We start from the raw sequence: 25,056 nt of genomic DNA on the forward strand, positions 1-25,056 counted from the left end.
CACTCATAGGTGGGAATTGAACAATGAGATCACTTGAACACGGGAAGGGGAACATCACACGCCTGGACCTATTATGGGGAGGGGGATGAGGGGAGGGATGGCATTGGGAGTTTTACCTGATGTAAATGACGAGTTGATGGGTGCAGCACACCAACATGGCACATGTATACATATGTGACAAACCTGCACGTTGTGCACATGTACCCTAGAACTTAAAGTATAATAAAAAGAAAACGTGGCACATATACACCATGGAATATTATGCAGCCATAAAAAAGGATGAGTTCATGTCCGTTGCACAGACATGGATGAAGCTGGAAACCATCATTCACAGAAACTATCACAAGGACAGAAAACCAAACACCGCATGTTTTCACTCATAGGTAGGAACTGAACAATGAGAGAACACTTGGACATACGGTGGGGAGCATCGCATACCGGGGGGCCTGCCAGGGGGTGGGGGTTGGGGGAGGGATAGCATTGGGAGAAATGCCTAATGTGGATGACGAGTTGATGGGTGCAGCAAACCAACAAGGCACATGTATATCTATGTAACAAATCTGTACATTGTGCACATGTACCCTAGAACTTAAAGTATAATAAAAGAAAAAATAAAAGATAAAAAAAGAAAAAGAAAATAGTAACATTTCTAAATTTGAATGTTTATAATGCATAACTTTAAATATGAACGTGTAACTACATCAATACATTACTTAATGGTAGGCATTTAATGAGTCCACTTATACCACTAGAAACTTTTATATCTAAATGAGTTATGTAATTTAAAAGAAACCCTGCTTCCTGGGAAAATGGGCTTACCATATAATCAGGGTTCATTTCTGTGAATTGGCACGTATGAGGCCCACTTAAGAACAGCGGGCCGGGCACGGTGGCTCACACCTGTAATCCCAGCATTTTGGGAGGCTGCGGTGGGCAGATCACCTGAGGCCAGGAGTTCGAGATCAGCCTGGCCCACATGGAGAACCCCTGTCTCTACTAAAAATATAAAAATTAGCTGGGCATAGTGGTGAGCGCCTGTAATCCCAGCTATTTGGGAGGCTGAGACAGGAGAATCACTTCAACCCAGGATGCAAAGGTTGCAGTGAGCCGAGATCACGGCACTGCACTCCAGCTTGGATGACAGAGCAAGACTCTGTTTCAAAAAAAGAAAAAAAAAAAAAAAAAGGATATACCTGCTGACTGCTGACCTGCAGGCAACACCAATATCCCTTTTCTCTTCAGATCTTTCCTTGGGCCATTGGCCACAGTGCCGCCTCTACTGCAAAACATGTACCCAGGAGGGAAAGCCAGGCATCTTCCTATTTCTTCCTGGAGAGAGGAGCACGAGGTGGGGGGCTGCTGGATTTCTGGGGAGGAAACTGCACAGATGGATGGAGGAGCCCACCTCACTCCCCTGCATCTCTTGAGGAGGTGCCCTACCAGCTGGGGAGTCAGCCCCACAGAATCACTGCTGTTAAGGGGCTCAGTCCTACAGGAGTGCCAGGAAGGGCTTCCGTTTGTTTCCTCTGTGAGTATTGCTACCATGTATGTGAAAATCACACAAGGGCAAGGGCTTCACCCTGTGGGTTTATTAAAACCAAGTGCAGCATTGGCAAGGTTTCTGCCTGGAAATGATCAATGACCATCATGAAACTCAGGCATTTAGGGTGACCTTGCAGACAGATGTCCCCTCTGAAAGGTCTTAGTGTTGTGCAGCCTGCTCTGGGGCTGAGGGGAAAAGGCTGGCATGTGGCACGTCTCCAGCATATGCAGGTGGTGTGCCTGCTCTTCCCAAGGGATCCCTCATAGGCCTCCACGGCAGCGTGGAACATTCCACAACAATCCTCACGGCTGATGCCGGCCACTGAGGTTGGCGGGGATCCATGTCTTGCTCAAAGTTGCAGAGGTAGGAGTGGCAAGTGGTCCAGCGACCCCCATCTCATGGACTGAATTCCATCCTCCTATGTGAATAAGAGGTTGTACTGAATGGAGCTTTAATTGGAAGTGGGAATCAAAGAACCAGGTCACTGCCCATCTCCACCATTTACTCATTATCTTTCCTAGCCTGGGTCACTGGCTTTTAATTTTCCAGTCTATAAATAGAACTGCTCCATGAGATCATGGAAGGGTATCTCCAAAGTCCTTCAACAGGGACAGGTGTCTGTTCTCACTGTTCACTAGTGTCGCCATGAGGCAGGGCCAGGTCAGGGCCAGGTGGAAGGTGGTTTTGAGGGCAGGTGGTCCCAAGGGCTCTGCCCCTTGTAGGCATTTTACTCTCATCAGAATTAGGGTTTGCTTAATTCTAGCTGGAGTCCTAGTGGGTGCTGTTCACACAGCTGTGGGCTATGGGTGGCTCTGGCTCACCTGAAAGAATTTTTGAGAATTTTGGGGTGTTTGCTTAACTGCCTGGAGCTGTGTCTGGGCCAGCCCCCTAGAGGATGCTTCCATGTGTTAGGTGAGAAGACAAGTTACAAAGTGGCATGTACAGAAGCCACCCCGTTTTAATATAGATGTGTGTGTACCTATGTAACAGTTTGGAAGACAAACCATTATGAAAATTTACCACGTCAGCATATGGTTTCTGGGACTAATTTTCCTTTTAGTGTGTTCTATAGTAGGAGCTGCTTTTATAATTAAAAATAAAACTGGAGAATTCTGCCAATGACTCTTTGGTGTAACCTGCTGGTGGCCCACCATCCTAACCAGCTGCATTTTCATTTGAGCTGAGGTGGTGCCAGGCCTGCCCTGGCCTAAAATCCACAGGTAATATACTCTCCTTAACCAGAGTTTTGATGGAGAGGCTGTGCGGTGTGGGGCACCAGGGGGAAGGGGGGCCTGTTGGCATGCTACATCCCCACTTACTAGCGGTGTGACCTCAGGTAAATGACTTAACCTCTCTGAGCCTCAGTTTATTTGCAGCATGAGGATAATAAACTCTTGTTTACAGAATTGTCTCCTGGAGTAGAGGCAGTATGGAACAGGAGCCTAGCGGGGGATCTCAGAGTAGAGCTCAACAAATGCTGCTCTTATTATTCTCAACAGCAAATGCACGGCCAAGAGCACAGACAGCTGGCCAGGGAGCTCCTGGAGCCCAGCAAGGCACACTGCGTCACCTGGCCCACTCCCTTAGCACTCCCTGGGCTGCCCTTAGGTCACCAGGCCCTCCACAGGCAGGTGCAGACAGCCCGGTCTGCCTGGCTCCCTGAGTTGATCTGGCAGCCAGACCTCGGGGAGCACAATTAGAGGCTGTTTTGGTCCTGAAGACAAACATGATTCCAGACAGGTCTGAAGGGGTTGCTGTAGAAGGACATCCTCGTAACCTGAGCTGGGCGGTGGTGGGAAGGATAACAGGCGCATGGGGTGAATTCCTTCTCTGTTGGCCTCCCCTGAGGCTTCAGTTTTAATTGAACAGTGAGGAGACTGCAGTGTCTCCTGATAGCATCAAACTTGCCCCAAGCATCGCTGTGAAGCCATTTTTTAGGCTTTAATAATCCAAGCAAACAGATCTATAAAAAACATATCTGGTCTTGTTTGAAGCTCTCACTGACAGTCCTTTTGTCAAGGGGCTCATCACATCCACATTTCATGTGGCTTTCCAAGACTCAGGTAACTGAGACAGAAATGGAGGCAGCAATAAATTTAACCGAAAAGCTCCTTGCCAGGAAACCTGGAGTGGAGCCCCCACTCCAGCAGGTGCCCACAGCCGTGCATCTGAGCTGGCCACCCGGTGGAGAGGCAGCCTCCGCATCTGCCCACCACCCTTCCCAGGCAGGGAGGGGGTGTCATCAGAAAAACAGTAACAAAATTGTTGATGCGCAAAGGGCAAAAGGTTCACGGCAACAAAGGGAAGAGGTTCAATTTGGATTTACTCATGTGCTTTTTTGTGCAAATTATTTCATGAAGTTACTGTGAAAAAGAGATTTCCCTTTAGGTAGAGTTTCCAGCAAAAAGAGAAAAGATGTTAGGTTCCCCAGACCAATGTGATAGTGAGACACTGTGCAAGCGTTACTAGCTTCTTTCATAATAATAGAAACGGCAGCTGCCATCGCAGCAGGGCCCACCTCCTGCCTGTCTGCTGTGTACAGGGCACCGGGCTTATGTACGAGCTTGTTCATCCTCACACTGACAGCTGCTGTGGCCAGAGCTCAGAACACAGTAGGTGCTCAATAAGTGGTGTCTGCTGGGAATACGGCACCACCTTTCAGAGAAGCAGAATGTGAGGTTTCAGAGTGTCCATGTGAGTCTTCCCAAGCCACACGGCTAGCCTGCCCCTGCCTCCCACCTGCCCGCACCACCCCCGACAGGGAGGAACCAGGTCTCCATCACCCCCACCCTGATGACATCCTTCCCCACAGCGGGATTCCCTTCTCCTAGCTTCTCCCAGCTGTAAAATCACAACTGTAAATAACACCAGATCCCAACAGGATGTTTTGAGAATTAGCCAGAGGAGGCTGTAAAGCTCTCAGGAAGAGGAAAACACTCCAGGAATGTCAACTACACGCCTGGGCTGTGGTTCCTGCAGAGTGGCCCAGGCAGGGCTGCCCCCCACTGGCTCCCCCCACTGGCTTTGGGGTGAGCACAAGCCCAGGATGGGGTGAAATCATGCAAGGCTGAACTCTCAAAGCACAATGAATGCACCCCCATCCCCACTGAGTGAGTCTCTGAGCGGCCAGCCTGCCTCAGGCTGGTTTTGGATAGCAAAGAAAGAGACAGACAGAATCCTGACAGTAACTGCCTTTTCTACTGAAAAGGTGCTTGGCTGGTGAAATGTCAAAAGCTCTTCAAAAGCATTTTGAACAGATTTCCCCCCGAGACTTGGCATGAGCAAGGAAAACCTCAGAAGCGGTTAAGCGGTGAAACCTGAAATAGCAGTGTTAAACGACAGTGAAAATCCCCACTCCCTGTGCCATCGCTGAGAAACAGGAAATGCTTTCATAGACACACACCCCCTCCCACTCCCCCTGCGACGCCTGCTTTCTTCCTGGCAGTCTCAGCTTCAGGTGTCCCTCATTCCTCCGAATTCGCAGCCTGCTGACCTGCACATTGTGGCTGGGACCTTCTAGCCAGGGAACCAGGAGGCTGAGGTGACCCCCGATGGCCTGCAGGGGCCGGGTTACCTCTAGAGCTCTTGGGGACTGAAGCACAGAGGAGACCACAGGGCAGCTCTCATCCTCTTTCCCGGGGCTGGAGCTGTTCCCTGTGGGCAAATTTGCTTCCCATCACCCACTGCGAAAGATGCAGCGAGACAGCTGCCCCAGGCCATGCCGTCATCACGTGTGGGTACTCAACCACAGCACGCACCATTTATGGGGCCTGAGCTACACTCGATGGATGGTTCTTCGAATACATAAACATTTTACAGGCCCATATAAGAAATGAGATTCTGATGAGAGACGAGGCTGATGACTGCCCCAGATGGTGATTGTGAAAATGATGATGATCAAAAGCCCCTACTGGGCATTTCCCCTGTGCCAGCGCTGGGGTGAATGCTATGCTTGGACGCCATTCACTCCTCAATCAGCCCTATGAGGGCTACCCCCAGACTCATCTGACGGCAGATGATGCTCACACAAAGTGAGATGGGGACAGCAGCGGGGCTGGGTTGTGAACCTGTGTTGTCTTAACCACCTGCGCTGCTCTGAGGTCAATGACAAAAATAGCACTACTTAGGGATGATGGCTTCTGACTTACTAGCCACATGCAGGCAGTGATTAGAATCTAGAGTGTGGTGGAGACGGGGCGTGGGGTGACCAGGCTCCCCCACTCTCTGATCTCTCACTCCCTGCAAAGGCGGCTGCTTTGACAAGGGACACTGAGCAAATGGAGGGACGGCGCGGGGCCCAGGAGATGGAGGCACTGGCCTTTGGACCATTCAGCATGGCCGTGTGGCCCACCTCACTTCCCTGCAGCCACCCCTCCTGGCAATTTCCTGGGACCTCACTGCTCTTCAGCAAGCTCACTGCTCTCATCTGAGCATGGTCTGGGTCTCGAACTTCTCTCTGTAAAGCACGGATGGCTCGATGGCGGGCTCTGTGGACTCACACACAGTGTTCCACACTAAGGAAGTGTCTGTCCCCACTCCTTTTTGCCCCTGCCCAGAAAAGCACTGAGTTTCGGTCACTGCCTTTCACTGGCTGCTCACATTCCTAGGAGTGATGGCAAATGGAGGATCTACCTCTCTTGATCTGGATGCAGAGTGCTGGCTGCTGCCATGGCACAGTTTCACATGTCCCAGAAAAGGGCCCCAGGGTCCCCAGTGCCTTGTGCACTTGAGTTTTGATGCTCACATATTCTTCAATAAGGACTCAACTTTTAATTTCACAATTAAGGGGAGGCTAAACATGCAGGATCTCCTAGAGGGATAACAGATTTACATTACAGTGTAAATGATTGACTCAAAGCCTTTGGGGGAGCAGATTGCGATGGGCGTGGTGGGCTGAGGAGAGAGCAGACAGATACTTGATTTAATAATGAGCACATAAGCCTCTTAGACTCAGCTCCGTCTGGTTTCAAATTCGGAATCTAAGCCTCCGACATGATCTTGCACTTTAAGCCAAGGTGGGTTACCAGCCCTGCCATTTTCTAGTTGTGTGACTTTGTGAAGAAAGCCATATCACCACTCTGAGCCTCAGCTTGCTCATCTGTAAAACAGGGACTGACGGGTGAGGGTCCAGTGACATACCCTGAGTGAAGGTGCTTTGTAAATTCTAAAGCAACAGCAAATGTCACGGGCCAATGTCACTGATCCCAGTAAAAGCTGTCTTACCCTCTACCTGCACCCACCCCCAGCTGTGGCTCCCCAGGCAGGGGCTGTCTGGATCCCACAGTGCTGACTTCATACCTGCTCAGTGGGACTTAGCATGGGACGCTATAGCCAGCTCCTTGTCTGTCTCCCTTTAGGCAAGAGTCATTGTCCACTCTTGTACCACCAGCACAGGGTCTGGCACAGAACAGCAGCTCCAGAAATGCCGGCTGAACTGAAGTGACTTGGCCACATGCCCACAGCAACTGGGGGCCACAGCCGGGCAGGCAGGCCTTGCCGGCTGGGGTGGGGCGGGTGGGTCAGGCCACACCAAACAAGTGCGGGCCTCAGAGATGGTGTGTCCACATTGAAAACTGTCTGTAACTACCCTCTTGCGTGATACACTGCTAAGGTTATGGAACTCGAGCCTGTATCTCCCTGCCTAGAACATAGAGAGGTATCTAACAGCTGGGTTTCCAGGGAGCACAACGACATAGCAAAATACACATGAACTCGACCTCAGACTGGTTCTCCCTGACTTCCTCCTAGGGCTCAGAGCACACAGATCCTTGAACATGTACTGCATCATTTGACTCGAAAGGCCTCTGAGAGGCACTGCTATCTCCACATTATAGACAGAAAGAAGGCTGGCTTAGGCTGTGAGGGTGCTCAGAGGCCTTGCAAGTCAGATCAGTCCCCTCCACTGGCACCAGGGGCTCAACGACCACTTTCTTCTTTTCAGTATAAGGGAACACCGTTCTCTTCCCTTGGTCTATTAAGTCATGGTTTTCTTTAAAAACATCATCTATTATAATCCCTCCAGAATGTGTTTTTCACTGGAAACATCCCATCATTTCAGTGGTGATTAATGCTCAGAAGTCATGCCATCTAGAAAGAAATGAGATTTCCTCCTCCCCCATTTTAAGGGCCCGCCACCCCCAGAGTGGAATACATAGACCCGGCATTCAGTGGATGAAAACAATGATCGGCATTGTTTTCTGGAAAGAGCTACTATCCCGGGTGGGAAGGCAGCTGCAGGTCATTTTTCAAACATACCAGAGTGATAGGAGTGCTCTAGGCAGGGATGGGAACATGACTTGTGTCCCTCACACATGACCCTGGTTAGGGTTTTGCTGCTGGCCGAGGCCGGGATGAGGGGTAGGGGCAGGAATAGAGGGGCCCCATCTTCCCTAGGGCCCTGCCTACCTCCCCAAGGCTCTGAGTGGCAGGAGTGCTCAGCCATCCCTGGGCGTCCTCTCCCAGCTAGCACCTGCAGCATGCTCTTGGACTGGCCCGTTCCTCACCTCCCTGGAAACAGTCTCATCTTTCTCAACAGCACCTTGGGGTGAAGTGAGAGGAGACTGCTTGGATGGGGATATCAAAGCTTCCATCTGCTGAAAGATTCACCTTTTGAGCTCCCTCTATTGCGACATAGCGAGGGGAACACCTGCTTAGCCCAGCACGCTGCTGCTGCGGCAGTGTTTGCCTCCCAAGAGCTAGAACTGGACAAGAAATAGAAACTGGAACAACTGGTTACACGAACAACCTTCCACAGATACAGTGATACATGGAGAGTGTTCCGCCTTCTCTCTGCTTTCCTTTTGGGCAATTTGTCTGCTGCCTTCAAATGCCAGCACATGACGAGGTTTGGTGGCTCGTTACAGGAAGGAAGCCCTGGGTGACTGGTTTAAAAATGCAGTGGAACCCATGGGTGCAACCGTGGCACCATCTGCAAGCTGGACAGCAAAGATGACACATAAACCATACGGCAAACCCACACAGTTCAAATCAGACAAAAACACTGGGGAAGCCTCATCCCGTGGAATCTAATTAGAAAGGTCTGGTCTCCAGGGACTGAGGACATGGGCTCCCCACCACCACCCTGGGGAAATGTATTCTTCCCACTTCTCCAGAGAAGGCAGAGAGGGAAAAATGGGCAAGTTTCTCTACCTGGGGGGAGGGTACTGAGGGGCAGGTGGTGTGGGGGGTGCCCAGCCCCCAACTCTCCCAGGTGATGGCAGCAGGAGGGAGGGTGGTGAGGTCGACAGTTGGGGTCGGGGTCTCTTGGTTCATGTCTATGCAGCCCCCACCAGCATGCTCCTGGTACACCACACACACACACACACACACACACACACACACACACACACGGTGCCAACTCCAGTTTAATGTCCCTGCGGGCCCTCTCTGCTTGCTAAAACCAACCTTCCCCCAGCTCAGCCTCAGGCTCAGGCTCAGTCTCTGGCTCTGGCTGGGGACCCTTGCTAAGCCCTCTTCATAACAGCCTGGTGCACACAATCGGATGCCATCCGATGCCAGCTCCAGACAGTGGCTGATACAGTTTGGGTGTCTGTGCCCTCCAAGTCTCATGCTGAAATGTGTCCCCCAGTGTTGGGGTGGGGCCTGGTGGGAGGTGTTTGGGTCACAGGCGTGGGTCCCTCAGGAATGGCTTGCTGTCCTTCCCATGGTCATAAGCGAGTTCTCGCTCTGTTAGTTCACCAAGAGCTGGTTGTTAAAAAAAAGTCTGGGGCCTCCACCCTCTCTCTCTCTCGCTCCCTCTTTCACCATGTGACATGCCAGCTCCACCTTCTGCTGCAAGTAAAAGCCTCCTGAGGCCTCCCCAGAAGCAGATGCCAGCACTGTGCTTCCTATACAGTCTGCGGAACCATAAATCAAATAAACCTCTTTATCAATGATCTAGTCTCAGGCATTCCTTTACAGCAATGCAAAGCAGATTAACACCGCAACCAAGATGTCACCGAGGCCCTCACATCCCACAAATCCCTCTTGTTCTTACTGCAGTGACAGCTTGTCAAACGGGCTATGACAAAAGTGGGCACAGTGACTCCAACCCCTCACTCTTCTGAAAGCCTGGAAGTGTTATTCACAGCATGGCTGGTGAAGAGAGGACGGCCAGGCAAAAGGCTTCATCTTACCTGACAGGTATTCCCGGAAGGCTGAAGGTCCTGTCTGGGGAAACTTGCAGTGTCCTTGGCCAGGGAGGGACCCCAGACAGCAGACGAGGGAAGGCTCATGGGCTGAGTGAGCCACGTGATGCATGAGCACCAGGTCCCGGGCAGGACTGCTGAGTGTTATTCCTGTCCATCCTTTGGTTGTTTTGTGGCTCCTCGTACCAGGAAGGTCAAGGTACTTAAGAAAGCAAAATTGTCCAGCTAGTCCTCAGAACCAGAATGGTCATGCTGAGGAGAGCCAAGCCCTGCAGCCCAAGAACCATCGACAAGATGCCCCTCAGCTTAAAGGCGCCATCATGGTTCCTACCCAATCCCTTCTTGCTTGGATTCCACCAAACAGCCTGAACACTGAACTGGGTCCAGGAGCTTGGACTCTGCCGGGGTGTGGGCGAGGCAGGTAACTGCTCTGAGCCTCCATTCCCTCTTCTGTGCAGCAGGGGTGACAACCTTGGCTAGAGGGGACCAGTGACATGAGGCACAGGGGTACCCCACAAAAAGGAAAGTAGTGCTAGGCACTCCAATCCCAGATGGGCAGGTGTGGCCCAGGCCTAGAACTGGCCACTTCTTGCCTCCGCTTCTGCCCCGGACCCCTGTGGGCACAGGCGCCAACAATAGTGCAGGCTGCATTTAGGACGTGGTTACTAGGACCCTTCCAATTCCCTGATGACAATGACAGCTTTATTCCAGTACACATCTGAACACTTAGTGTCCAATGTTATTCTGCCTGTTACTGTGTTAGGCAGGTCCGCTTCTACATCTTCTGGACTCTCTATAACCATGTAGGTATAAAATAATCATCAGTTCTTCAGATGATCCTGCACATTTGCCAACATGCTACTTATGGATCAGAACCTAGTCTTTTGATAGCTCACCTATATGTCTCTGGGCTAGGATCAGTGATCTTTTTCAAGCTAGGTCTGGATGTGCTTGGATAGAGAATTTCTCAGTGTTGTCTATAAAAGGCTGGAAGCCCTACTGATAAGACAAGGTTAAGTCAGATCGGAATGGGTTATAACCCTGGGGATTGTGCCCCAAAACCCTGTGACCTTTGGGTGGCGGATTTTGGGCAATGAAATGAAATGGATTTAGTTGTCAAAGTGCTTAGACACATATATTAACATTCTGAAACCTCTAAGCATCTCTGAGAAACAGGCAGGGCCAGTGTTTATGATTCCCATTTCAGAGATAAAGAGACCAAGGGGTCAGAGAGGTTAAGGCACGTAAGTGGAGAGTCGGAGCTGTCATTCAGTCCCTTAATGTCTCTATTGCATGAGTTCAAGTCCTCATGGCTCGAAGGCCTTCCTTCCTTCCTTCCTCCCTCCCTCCCTCCCTCCCTTCCTTCCTTCCCTCTCTCTTTCTCTCTTTCTTTCTTTCTTGATGGGGTTTTGCTCTCTTGACTGGGCTGGAGTGCAGTGGTGCAATAATGGCTCACTGTAGCCTTGACTTCCCTGGCTCAAGTGATCCTCCTGCCTCAGCCTCCTAAGTAGCTAAGACTATGGACATGTGCCACCACGCCCGGCTATTTTTTTAATTTTGATTTTTATTTTTGTTTGTTTGTTTATTTATTTATTTTGTAGAGACACAGTCTCCCTATGTTGCCCAGGCTGATCTTGAACTTCTGGGTTCAAGCAATCCTCCTGCCTTGGCCTCCCAAAGTGCTGGGACTACAGGTGTGAGCCACGATGCCCAGCCAAAGCACATGTATCTTTTGTGAGAGTTTTGAAGTTTAGTTTCTCTGCCAGTGTAAGATACATCCTGGCAGCTCCATATTAAGCTTTATTAACATCCAAGTAACTGTGTGGCATCCCTGTTTGGTTTTGGGGAAACTGGACTGACAGCCTCAGTTCTGTTGCCTTGGTCAGATGTTTTGATCAGGGAGTAAATAGGAAGGAGGTGTTTTAGGTCCTTCTCAAATTCACTGTTATCCAGAATAATAGTGCACCTTAGCACTATCAGGCAAACAGGGAATTGGGAAATTTGGCTTTTTTTTTTTACTCAAAGAGTTTGGAGAAATTTGTGTTCTGACTTGGGCTGATGGGAAGGTGGTAGCATTTCTGCAGGGATCAGATTCTGATAAGTTTTGCCTTCCAATGGAAAAACCATTTTTCCTTTCGTAAAGCAGAGGCAGAAGCAAAATTACCTGCCTGAGCCATGTTGCCACATTTTCATAGCAAAGCCAAAACCTAAATGTTCAGGTGAAATTTCAGAAATAACACCACACATCTACAACCATCTGATCTCTGATAAACCTGACAAAAACAAGCAATGGGGAAAGAATTCCCTATTTAATAAATGGTGTTGGGAAAACTGGTTAGCCATATGCAGAAAGCTGAAACTGGACCTCTTCCTTACACCTTATACAAAAAATAACTCAAGATGGATTAAAGATTTAAACCTAAGACCTAAAATCATAAAAACCCTGGAAGAAAACTTAGGTAATACCACTCAGGACATAGGCATGGGCAAAGACTTCATGATTAAAACACCAAAAGCAATGACAACAAAAACCAAAATTGACAAATGGGATCTAATTAAACTAAAGAGCTTCTGCACAGCAAAACAAAACTAGCATCAGAGTGAACAGGTAACCTACAGAATGGGAAAAAAAATTTGCAACCTATCCATATAACAAAGGGCTAATATCCAGAATCTACAAAGAATCTTAAACAAATTTACAAGGAAAAAACAAACAACCCCATCAAAAAGTAGGCGAAGGATATGAACAGACACTTCTCAAAAGAAGACATTTATGCAGCCAATAAACATGAAAAAAAAGCTCATCATCACTGGTCATTAGAGAAATGCAAATCAAAACCACAATGAGATATCACCTCATGCCAATTAGAAAGGTGATCATTATAAAATCAGAAAACAACATGCTGGAGAGGATGTGGAGAAATAGGAACGCTTTTACGCTGTTGGTGGGAGTGTACATTAGTTCAACCATTGTGGAAGACAGTGTGATGATTCCTCAAGGATCTAGAACCAGAAATACCATTTGACCCAGCAATCCCTTTACTGGCTGTATACCCAAAGGATTAGAAATCATTCTACTATAAAGACACATGCACATGTATGTTTACTGTGGGACTGTTCACAATAGCAAAGACCTTGGAATCAACCCAAATGCCCATCAATGATAGACTGGGTAAAGAAAATGTGGCTGGCACACATATACCATGGAATACTATGTAGCCACAAAAAAGAATTAGTTCATGTCCATTGCAGGGACATGGATGAAGCTGGAAACCATCATCCTCAGCAAACTAACACAGGAACAGAAAATCAAACACTGCATGTTCTCACTCATAAGTGGGAGTCGAACAACGGGAAAACGTGGACACAGGGAGGGGAACATCACACACCAGGGCCTGTTGGGGGGCGGGGGACTAGGGAAAGGAGAACATTAGGACAAATACCTAATGCATGTGGGACTTAAAACCTAGATGACGGGTTGATGGGTGCAGCAAACCACCATGGCACATGTATACTTATGTAACAAACCTGCACATTCTGCTATGTACCTCAGAACTTAAAGTATAATAAAAAAAACTGTCTAAAGTGAAGATAATGAACATTCAGCTCAAGTAAACGTTTTTTTCACACAAGGAACATATTGGCAGTCAATCATGTGATTAGAATATGCATTAAAATGTTGGCAAAAATGCTAGCCACTAATTCCAACATGTTTAAGATACTGTGTAGGCTGAGCAAAAACCAATGGCTCTAGGTCAGCAGTTTGCAATCTTTGAGTGAAGAGATATCAGGAGAAGCAAGCAGGAGTTTTTCAGTTGCTAAGACCATACAGAAAGACAAACACGGTCTATGCTTACAGGAGGCGTGGTACAGATTTTGTGAAAAGACTCTCAAGAAAACCCACTAGAAGGTTCTTACAGGTGGCAGTGGTGCTCACCTTGGTCCCCAGAAAACAGGAATCATTCAAATGTATCAGACGAATGAAAAAAGAGGGGTTAAACAACAAATCATTTTTTTACTTGGAGAAACATTCAATGGCCCTTTATTCACCCTTGGTCTTGAGAGTGCTGACTCCGCAGCTCTGTGATACCCCTCCCTGCTCCCACCTCAAAGCCCCCTGCCCTGTCTGTCCCTGCATCTCCAGGCCCTTGCCCAGGGGTCCTGGGAGTGAATGGAAGTGATGTTTGCCCCAAGTGTCCCCATGGCAGGAGGCTGGGGCCTGCCGGCCCACTGCACAGCATGGCAAGCCTGGCATCCAGGGCACGGGCGTCCTGCCTTGGGCTGCGTTTGGGTTCCCTCTGCATGCATGTGAAGCAGTGGGGTTCTCCCAGTGAGCCCCAAGGGGCAGTGCTGGTGTGGCCTGTGGGAGAAGCAGGGGAGGAAGCACACGGGGTCTTGGGTAGTGGCAGCAGGTGGAAGGAAAGTGAATGTGCCTAGTTACCGATTGCCGTGTGGAATTGGGACCCATCACAAGAGCTGAGCTCCCGACCCTCGAGCCCCCTGCACTGGGGCACAGAGAGAAATGCCAGCAGGCTGCTCTCACCGTAGACCAGTCCCCGGTTTTCCACTCATAGCAGCCTGAGTAGTCCTCGCAGGCCTCCTCGGCTCTCGGCCTGGTGGAGGCATCGCATTTCCCTTGTGAGTTGGTGCACGCCACAGTCCGTTTCCGCACCCCTTTTCCACAGTTGGCAGAACACTGCAAGACACCATTCGAATATTTAATCCAGTTCCAATTTGATTCAAGTCCATCAGCAGCTATTAACTCCCTCCGAGGTGCCAGGTGTGGGATGATGCAAAGACGAAAACCCACACTTCTGTCCTCAAAAAGCTCATGGTCTACAGGGTCTTATGCACATGGTCCCAGCTGGGGCCCCAGCCAAGTGACCAGTGTTGGGGAAGGGACCCAGGAATCAGGAGTGGGAAGAACCTGGGGTACTCATAAGGTCACATGAGGGGAGTGGAATTCAGTGGCCACTTGTCAGGTCCAAAAGCTTAAGGCAATACATGAGCTCAAAGGGCAGGTGTGTGATGGACCCATGAGTGCTGCAGGGAACAGGGCCCAGCTGGAGCCAGGTGAGGCCCTGAAGCTGAGTCCCAGGCCCCAGATCTTCCCAGATGGCCTCCAGGTGCACGTGCTTTGCTTGGGCCAGTCTGGGACAAAGACCTCGCTCCAGCCGGGAGATAGAGGAGGCAGAAGGAAGGAAAAGCCGCAGGTGACTTTCTCGTGAGGCAGGTGGAAAGCCTTCGCAAAGAGCTCCAGTGAATGTTTTAACGCAGACACCAAGAATGGTGACAGAGGCATGTGGTAGTTTACTTACTTGCAGGAGACCTGGCAAGGGGCAGTGGGGAGGGGACCTGGGCAGGGCCTGTGGGTGACGAATGATGTGCACGCCCTCCAGAGTTCAGGATTCCCAGCAGCAAGAAGGTGTGAAGAGACAGAGGGTGTGACAGGGTGTCAGCACAGCAGATGGGTGCTCTGGGGTGCATCTGGAGCCTGTTCCTGACACGCCCACCACAGATCTTGGGGAGGGACGGTGCCTGGGCTGGCAAGAACACTTACCATCTCCAAAAGCAAAGCAGAAGGAAGCCCAGGCAGAGCTGACCCATAGCCTCAGGAGGACAAAACTCACAAACAAGTTGGCCCTGGGAGCCCTGTCCCTGACACAGGCGTAAACACATAACTTGGAAAGATGGTGTGCAGAAGGCTGGATTCTGCTAAGGCGGTTTCATACTTGCTCACTTTACCAAAAATATGGCAGGCTACAGCAGTGACTTTCTTGAGTTATAACAAACTCAACTTTAAAAAGTTCTAGGCCAAATTCAGTAGTTCACACTCATAATCCCAGCACTTTGGGAGGCTGAGGTGGGAGGCTCACTTGAGGCCAGGAGTTCAAGACCAGCCTGGGCAACATAGAGACCCCCATCTCTAAAGAAAAGAAAGAGAAATCCCACTGTGTCCACTGGAAAAAAGGTACATAAAGGACAAATGTTAATCTTGATATTTGTTATTAACATTTATCCCAAAATATGATCTAGCTTTCTCTCTCTTTTTTTTTTTTTGAGATGGAGTCTCGCTCTGTCACTCAGGCTGGAGTGCAGTGGCACAATCTTGGCTCACTGCAAGCTCCGCCTCCTGGGTTCAAGCGATTCTCTTGCCTCAGCCTCCTGAGTAGCTGGGACTACAGGCGCATGCCACCACACCTGGCTAATTTTTGTATTTTTAGTAGAGATGGGATTTCACCATGTTGGCCAGGATGGTCTCGATATCCTGACCTCATGATCCACCCGCCTTGGCCTCCCAAAGTGCTGGGATTACAGGTGTGAGCCACCACGCCCAGCCTCTCTTTCTTATGAATTCAACTAAGCTCTTTGTCTAAAGATCCTATGAGGTTTTCTTTCAAGGCTAATTTAGGCTGGTTTGAAATACACATGCTTCAGAACTGGCTGCAATGTCCCCTTCAGGGAGTGGAGAGAGTCGCTGTGTGTGGAGTGTGGAGCTGGTTTAAAGGGTCCTCGGATGCCAGGGGTCAGTCCACGGTGGGCTTTGCATGCAGGAGCAGGGGCAGGAGCCCCGGGGCACTGCACTGGAGGGCTACCACTTGCTTCTCTACGTGGCAAGGTTTCCTGACCATTTCAGCAACTCTGTCCTCACTGTCTGACTTGTGGGCTACCCCTGGCACCAGCACCCACACAACTTGCTCCTCTGCAACCAGGAGCCCATGCACCATTTCTGCCTAAGTTCACTGTTGCCTGGTCTTTACTTTGCATTCCTCGCCTCTTCCCCTTGAATTTCAAGCTCTGAACATCCAGCCTATTTCTTAATCAAACCCTGACCCTTAACTAAACTCTGACCAGCAACCTATTCTCTTTCTGAAGCCTTTGTCTGAGCGGTGCCGCAGGCTGCTGAGGACAGCTCCAGCTCCAAAGGGGCCTAGGAGGGTGCCCTGTAGTCTCTCTGCTTTCCATCACGGGCGGGGCCTGCAAGCTGAGGACAGGAGAAACTCACTACCTTTTCCTTCCCTCTGGATATTTGATCCTTCTTCTAATAAAGTCGGGAAGAAGCTGGGGGTAGGTAGTGAGAGCAATCAACACAGCTGGTTGGATAAAAGTGACCACATCCACAAAAACTCTCCCTCAAGGAACTGAAACCCATTTGCTTCCAGCGGAAGACAGACTCACTTTGGGACTTCAGTACTTGGGAAGCAGCAGAAGTACCAGCTTCGCGAGCTTCCCGTGGGGAATGATTTGATTCCAAGTTAAATGTTGAGAAGAAAGCGTTTTGCTCAAGCCTGGGCTAAGCCAGAGTTAGGCTGACTGGTGTGGTGTTCGTTCGGGATTAGGATTAGGTGTGCACATAGATACAGGCACAGAGAAATTTATTTAAATCTTGCTCCCACTGTCTCACATTTTCCAAATGCAGAGATCTTCAGTGCTGTAATGATAATTGATGATGTCAGGCTTGTTGGGGAGGCATTTTTTTCCTCCATAAAAAGAGTCTGAGTGGAATTTTTTTTTTTTTTTTTTTTGAGACAGAGTTTCATGCTTGTTGCCCAGGCTGGAGAGCAATGGAGCAATCTTGGCTCACCGCAACCTCTGCCTCCCAGGTTCAAGTGATTCTCCTGCCTCAACCTCCCAAGTAGGTGGGATTACAGGAGTGCACCACCATGCTTGGCTACTTTTTTGTATTTAGTAGAGACAGGGTTTCACCACTGAGTGGAAAATTTATAGTTTTGATCTGATCAAAGCACAAATCTTACTTGGATCAAGAGCTAGGCAATTAAAACCCAAAGGCTCACCTAGGGTACTGGAAAGGGGAGGGGGCTGAATACCTGCCTCAACTCTGCCAGCAAGCGGCCGAAAAAAATCCCTCTAATGTTAAACTGACAAATGTCAGCATATATAAAGAAAAAAAACCAATCAAACAACAAAATCTCAAACTCTCTTCCTTTCCTAAAATATCATAAAATGTAGGATAAAGATTCAGATCTATAAACAAATACATGCCACAATCTGTTTGAAAATTAACCTTTGTTTTAGAGCAGCCAATGGCAGAGTTTTCCTTCATTAAAAATGGGCTGAATACTTTTTTATTCAAAATAATTCCAACTGTTTGGCAATAGAGGGAACTTTAAAAATATTTTCCACACTAAAGAGTGTCTTGGATGAGCCTCTCTGAGTTTCCTAGACTACTGTGGTGGAAGACCTGAGGGAAGCCTGCCCTTTATTCAGCTTTTTTTTTTTTTTTTTTGAGTTTTATAGCCAAACAGTCAAAATCATTAATGCAAAGTCAATGCAAAGCCCTGAAGGATGACATCACCAAAGATAAAATCGTACTCCCAGGACCAACCTTCAAAGTTAAGACTTAAGGCTTAATCCACTTCTTTCCAAAACATTTTATGGCATGAGATTTGTAACTCCAACTTGCACACTAAAAGCTGTCCCTCCTGGCATCTGACTCTTGTAATCTACAAAGACTGCTGGGGGATTAAAGGAAAACCTTTGAAACCACCTTCCCAGCCTGAGCACACCACAGTTAAATACACTCAAAGGAGAATTAAAAAGTCGGTCAGTATCTGTCTGTCCTATCTTGATGTGGGAATTTTCATAGGAAATGGGATCAAATAGTCCTTCACTGTGGTGTCAACATGTACATCATGAGAGACATGGTATCTGTGTTTTTGTAGCCACGCTGTTATCTGAGATGGAAATTAAGAACACATGAGCTATAACACAACTTCGAGCTGACCTGGGGGCGAGCGAGGGCTGGGAGGCACCAGAATGTCACCAACACCGTGGCACCGTGTTGGAGTCCCTGTGGCTGAGTCCTGGCGGCAAGCCCAGGCACCCACCTGTGACCACTCAGATGCCTCCCAGATGGACAGGCAGTCCTGGCCTTCACAGCTCTGCACTGCCGCCGGCCGGGGACCCGGGCAGTAGAGGGGCCGCGTAGCGATGTGTGTGCCGTTCTGCAGCTGGTACACGCAGGTCACCTCCCGGTGCTGGAAGCCTTTCTCACAGGTCGCCGAGCAGGGGCTCCATGGACCTGCTACCCACCTGCCAGACAGGAGGAAAGAGAGAGAGAATGACTCGGGTGAGAGGCCAGCCTCTCTGGAAGGCCTTCCAGCCAGATCCTGGAATTGTTGCCCTGTGGTGGGAAAGAGGCAGGCAGACTCAGGAAGCTTTTCAGTCAACCTTGGACATAATTCAGAGTATCGGCACAGAGGGAGTGACTTGAGTGGTCCTCTGGTTGGATGGTCTCCTCAGCACAGACATCTTTCTGCAATCAACACCCCTACGGCAGACGGAATTATCTGGTCACGGCCTCCATCTAGGGAATTACATATCTGCCTGTTGTCACAGGACCTGCTTCTTTTGACAGGGTGTGAGTGAACAGGATGCTGGCCGTGTCCCGGCAGAAGCTCTGAACGTGGTTATGCGGTTTGGCTCTGATTCTCTTTGCTTCTTACCCTCTGCTGGGAGAACAGTCCCAGTACAGGGAATGCCCCTACAGACAGCCTGCACCACTACCACCTGCACTTCTGTCAGTGACCGAGATGTTGGAGTTGTTTGTCACTGCGGCAATAGGGGATTGATACAGCCATTGACAAAGAACCCCCCACCCCACCCCAGTCCCAGCTTGATTAACCGGAACTAGGCCCTCCCTGCTTTCCAGAGCCTCCAGGGATGGCTGTGATGCTTGAGAGTGGCAAGTTGTGGGCTGTGGGAAGACAGAGGCTGTTGAGTTTGGCATCTGAAAGTGTTCTTCTAAAACTTCGGCTCAGGCCGGGCAGTAGCTCACACCTGTAATCCAAACATTTTGGGAGGTTGAGGCAGGTGGATCACTTGAGGTCAGGAGTTCGAGACCAGCCTGGCCAACATGGTGAAACCCCATCTCTACTAAAAATACAAAAAATTATCCAGGTGTGGTGGCGCATGCCCGTAATCCCAGCTACTTAGGAGGCTGAGGCAGGAGAATCGCTTGAACCCAGCGGGTGGAGGCTGCAGTGAGCCGAGATCGTGCCACTGCACTCCAGCCTGGGTGACAGAGCAAGACTCTGTCCCCCCGAAAAATAAAAACAAAAAATAAAACATGAAACTTCAGCTCCCTGCGCGACAGCTGGATGATCCGATGCAGCAGGCGTCTGTTGGCCTCAGGTCGCTGGACAGCAGCTGAGCAGCTTGGGAATCATACTTCCTCAGGACACACATAGGCTTTCCAGTGCCCTCTGGGGAACACTGAGGGATCTCCCCTGCTTGGTTTCTGGATGAGCCAACTGGCTTTGCCCTTTCTTGTCCTGCCTCATAAACTCCTTGCTCCCAAGAGTTCACCACCTGACAAAGCAGCTTGACCTGTGCACCACCAGGTCTCACGGCCACTCAGTTCCTCCTCATTAGTCAAAAACAGTCCTGAGTCCTGCCCCAAACCAAGTCTGATCATGCCGTGCCAGGCCATCCCACTGTTGAGCAATGTCTATAGCTTTTGCCCACTGGGAGGATCCTTTGAATGGGTACTGGATGGTGCCAGCTGTCTCTCACTTTCCAGTCCCAGCTGAATGGCTCATTTGACCATCCAGGCGCTGCAGATTTACTGAGGGCCTCCCACGTGCCAGGCACCTTCTAGGTTCTTATGAGTAGGCAGTGAGTGAAACAAAGTCCCTGCCCTCTGAAGCTTACATTCTCAGGGGGGCAGACCATATATGCCCAGTGAACCACATATATCACCACAGCATATATAACAAATGTACTAGATGAGATTAGAGACCGTAACACACAGTCACAAGTGCTTTAGAGACAAGTCAAGCAGTGTGAGCAGAACAGGGAGTAGGTGGGGGTGACTGCTATCTTACAGCAGGATGCAGGGAAGGCCTCACTGGGAAGAGGACATCTGAGCAGAGCCTGGGAGGAAGTGAGCCCTGTGGCTACACGGGTAAAGGCTTCCAAGGCAGAGGTCACAGGGGTGCAAAGGCCGTGGTGGAGGGGCACGCTGGTGGGGTGGAGGCGGAGTGAGGGAGCGGAGAGTGAGGGGAAAGGATGGGATTTGGGAGGCAGAAGGGTGAGATTCCTAGGGCCTGGCTGGCCCAGGTGGCTGTTGTTCAAATAAGATGGAGTCCTGCAGGGTTTTGAGAGAGAAGTGACATGTTCCTTTTGGCTCTGAGAGGGCCACCAGCTTGGTATGGATACCAGTTTATAGTGGGCAGAAAAATGGCAAGGCAACCAGAGGAGGCTCCTGCAGCAGTCCCGGTGAGGACGGGGCTGGTTTGAACCAACTGCGGTGGCGCTGGCATCTCTGGTGCTGAGAAGACAGAGCTACCTGGGCTCCTCCCCTCCATCCCAAACTGTCCCTCCTTGTTCCAGGGCACCTCTTCTGAAGCTAAGTCCTAATCCCCTTGGCAGACTCATGACTCTGTCCTCAGGCTTCTGGGGCCTAACTCCAGTGAACCCCTTCTTGGATCCATGGCTCACATGGCAGGGATGGGAGCCACAGTGACTCCCTTGGGGTGCAGTTGTGAGGACAAGTGGCACATTGTCCATAAACTGCTTACAACAGTGTCTGGCACACGGACACCCATGCAAATGTAACTCTTAGCTATCATTGCTGTCACTGTCTCCTCGGTAAGAGATGGAGAACTCCTGCAGGGTGGCCATGAGTCTCATCTCAGCACCCAGCCACTACTCAACACGAAGAGAACTGAGCTAAATTCTACACATTTCTCCTAGTTCATTTCTCCTAGTTCTGGTCTTTGGAGTAACCCAGAGACCTTCTTAAATATGTGAAGACAGCTCTTTTGTTCCCCTTTAAGTTTTCTCTTCTTTTGGCCAAAAGAGTTTGTGTGGCAGATGTTCAATCCCTCCCATTCATTTTCTGCTCAGTCACTACTTTTCTTACAGTGGACAACATGGCCCAGATGTGGCCTGGAAGCAGCAAGAATGAACGTGATGAATAGGGACAATAAGCACACACACACTAAAAAACTAGCCACTATCTTCTTCTTTTTTTTTTTTTTTTGAGGTGGAGTTTTGCTCTTGTCACCAGCACCCAGGCTGGAGTGCAATGGCACGATCTCAGCTCACTGCAACCTCCACCTCCCAGGTTCAAGCGATTCTCCTGCCTCAGCCTCCCGAGTAGTCGGGCTTACAGGCATGCGCTACCACGCCCGGCTAATTTTTGTATTTTTAGTAGAGACGGGTTTCACCATGTTGGTCAGGCTGGTCTCAAACTCCTGACCTCAGATGATCCACCAGCCTTGGCCTCCCAAAGTGCTGGGATTACAGGCATGAGCCACTGTGCCCGGCCCCAACCATCCAGCTCCCCCAGAATACATCTTAACACTAAAAATATAGAAGAGACACAGTCTCAAATAAAGGAGACATCTTTAAAATGAATAAAAACCTATGTTTATTTCTCTCATTACTCCTGAGAAACGGTGAAAGCTTTCAGAACAGACTGGTTTCTAAAGTCATCACTGTAGAAACATTGACCCCAGGACACAGATCTTATGCCTGCTGGGGGCTATGGTCAAGAAAATAGAAGAACACTAGAAGGTGCTCTTGGAAGGAGATACGGAAAATATTCAGTGGGGCAGACATTTACTGAGCGTCAACCAGGTTCACTAGACTTCTGGGCCTTCATAGGACCCAACGCTCTCCCCAAGATGAGAATGACGATGGCCATGACCCAGGCATGACCATTACCCTTGAACCTAGAATAAGCCACATCTCTCCCAAAGGAAAAAAAATGTCTGTACCTGGGAAGAAGAGGCACAGAATAGGAGATTGGTAGCTGTGATTCTTTGCTTACAATCACAAAATAAACTGGTCCCTTTCCTTTTTGTTTTAAAAAAGGAAACTGGTTGTAGCACAGAGAATTTTGACGGTAGCGAAACTGCTTTGTATGATGCTATAGTGGTGGAAACATGTCATAAATTTGTCCAAACCCACAAAATATGCAACACTGAGAATGAAGCCTAAGATGAACCATAGACGTGGGTGATAATGATGTAGTGATGTGTCAGGGTAGGTCCATCAGCTGTAACAAATGTAGCATCTGGCGGGGCAGACCATGCGTGCCTGCAGCAGGCAGTATATGAGAAATCTCTCTGTACCTTCCTCTCAATTTTGACGTGAACCTAAAAGTACTCTATAGAATCAAGTCTAGGCCGGGCGCAGTGACTCACACCTGTAATCCCAGCACTTTGGGAGGCCAAGGTGGGTGGATCACCTGAGGTCAGGAGTTCAAGATCAGCCTGGCCAGTATGGTAAAATCCCATCTCTACTAAAATACAAAAGTAGCCCAGCATGGTGGTGTGCACCTGTGGTCCCAGATACTTGGGAGGCTGAGGCGAGAGAACTGTTTGAACTGGGGAGGCAGAGGTTGCAATGAGCCGAGATCGCACCACTGCACTCCAGCCTGCCAGCCTGAGGAACAGAGTGAGACTCAGTACCCCCGGCCCCCGCCTCCACTAAAAAAAAAAAAAGAATCAAGTCTATTAAGATTAAAAAAAAAAAAAAAGCCAAAACCAAAAAAAAAAAAAAAAAAAGAAATTTGAATGTGATTTTCTTTTTTAAAACAGGGACTCTGACTTCATCAACGTTACCCAACTTGATACTATTTCTATATTTTAAGCAGCCAGATTAAACATATTAATCTCCCCATCCTGGGCTTCTTTTTGTCTCTCATGAACTGACTCCCACTGGATCTCCTTTGTCTTGCCCTTTTGCAGTTGACTTTGTGAATAAAGACGTCAGGCTTTAGGGTGAGACCTGTTTGGCGCTATTGTGCTGAATCCAACTGTGAAAACAGCTTTGAGTCTGCTCCCGCCTTTGTATCTGCTGTGCTTCCAGGGTCAAGCCTGAGAAGTGGGGCCCCTATGTCTTGCTCACGGGGATGCCACTTGGCATGCCGTAGGCCACAGGATGCATTGCCATTGCCGGCACGTGACCACGGCAGGTGCTCTAGTGGACGTGGGCGGTGATTCTGGCCAACACACAGGTCACATCCAAGACACACGGAAGGGACAGGGGATGAGTTGGGCAAGGATCAGTAGTCCTGCCCCGGATGTCTCTACATCCCCTGTCCCCTTGCTGACTTAAAAAGCCAGATCTGTGGGGAAACAGAGTCAAGAGGAACGTGGAAAAAGCAAAAATTTCATTCAAAAAGTTTTGTATATTTAAGAGGCTTCCCACAAAAGTGATTTCTTGATTTGAGCAATTTGGAGAAATGGCCCTGGTAGGGGCACTGTTTTCACACGGGAGATTCCCGCAGAGTGGCGAGGGGTGGCTAGCTGTCCAGCCTCTTCTCTCCTTTGCCTCTGGTGCCAGAATGGAACATACCTCAGGCATCCCTCCTTCCTGCTGTCCAGCCCTTTCCAGTGGAGTTCTTACAATCTCCCTCCTCGTCACGGCCCAGAGCCTCACAGTGGGAGGGTGACACAGCCCCCAGCACCTGGGGTGTAAGTGCAGCACACGGGTGCCGCCCTGCTCCTGAGCCAGGGATTCTCTGCCATTCATCCCTCCTCTGGGGCTGCCCCTGCCTCCCTCCTATGGTGCAATGGGCATTGCCAGATGGACTGATAAACTCTCGAGTCCTGGGGCCAGCTGGAATTCAAAAACAAGCTCCACCTGCGACAGTGCAGCCTCCTGACCCCACCATGGGGGACCTCGAGTCTCCCCATGACAGAGGAGCACAAATGCACTCATGACTGCGGGTCCCACACCGGGCAGCTCAGGGCACAGCCCTTGCTCCACGCCCTTCCTTCCTCTCCCGCTCCTACTTCCCAGCTCTGCCTGGGAAGTAGGCTCAGCCCTAAGGAGCCACATAACCAGCTGGATCAGCAGTATACGAGGCTCACTGCTGTAGAGGAGGTGAACATAGGGCCATGGGGGCCCAGGGTGGCACCTTGCTCTGCCTCAGGGTTGGGGAAGTGATGTCTGAGCTGAGTCTCAGTCAGCAGGGTTAGCTGTGAATAAGCTAGGCCACTGTATCCTGGTTTACTCAGTTTTAAACTCTATTATCCAGTGTTAGAATGGCACATAGCCACTGAATGGCTATGTGGATGACAGATTAAAAAACAGTATGGTAAGATATTTGCAGCTTCAAAGAGAATAAAACACCTAGGAATCCAACTTACAAGAGATGTAAAGGACCTCTTCAAGGAGAACTATAAACCACTGCTCAGTGAAATAAAAGAGGACACAAACAAATGGAAGAACACAACATGCTCTTGGATAGGAAGAATCAATATTGTGAAAATGGCCATACTGCCCAAGGTAATTTATAGATTCAATGCCATCCCCATCAAGCTACCAATGACTTTCTTTACAGAATTGGAAAAAACTACTTAAAAGTTTATGTGGAACCAAAAAAGA

General features: G+C 49.5%; 1 protein-coding gene across 1 annotated transcript in view; it reads right to left on the reverse strand.

Annotated features, from left to right (window-relative positions):
- The window catches only part of LOC105535906 (A disintegrin and metalloproteinase with thrombospondin motifs 17), a 231,163-nt gene that overhangs the window by 6,414 nt on the left and 199,693 nt on the right, over nt 1-25,056 (reverse strand). Inside the window, exons 13-14 of the mRNA XM_011975158.1 lie at nt 18,540-18,744; nt 14,234-14,386 (exon numbers count right to left, since the gene is read on the reverse strand). Coding sequence (XP_011830548.1) covers nt 14,234-14,386; nt 18,540-18,744 — 358 coding nt within the window. The remainder of the gene's footprint in view (nt 1-14,233; nt 14,387-18,539; nt 18,745-25,056) is intronic.

Source organism: Mandrillus leucophaeus, unplaced genomic scaffold (assembly GCF_000951045.1).
Source record: "Mandrillus leucophaeus isolate KB7577 unplaced genomic scaffold, Mleu.le_1.0 Scaffold1511, whole genome shotgun sequence".
Taxonomy (NCBI): domain Eukaryota; kingdom Metazoa; phylum Chordata; class Mammalia; order Primates; family Cercopithecidae; genus Mandrillus; species Mandrillus leucophaeus.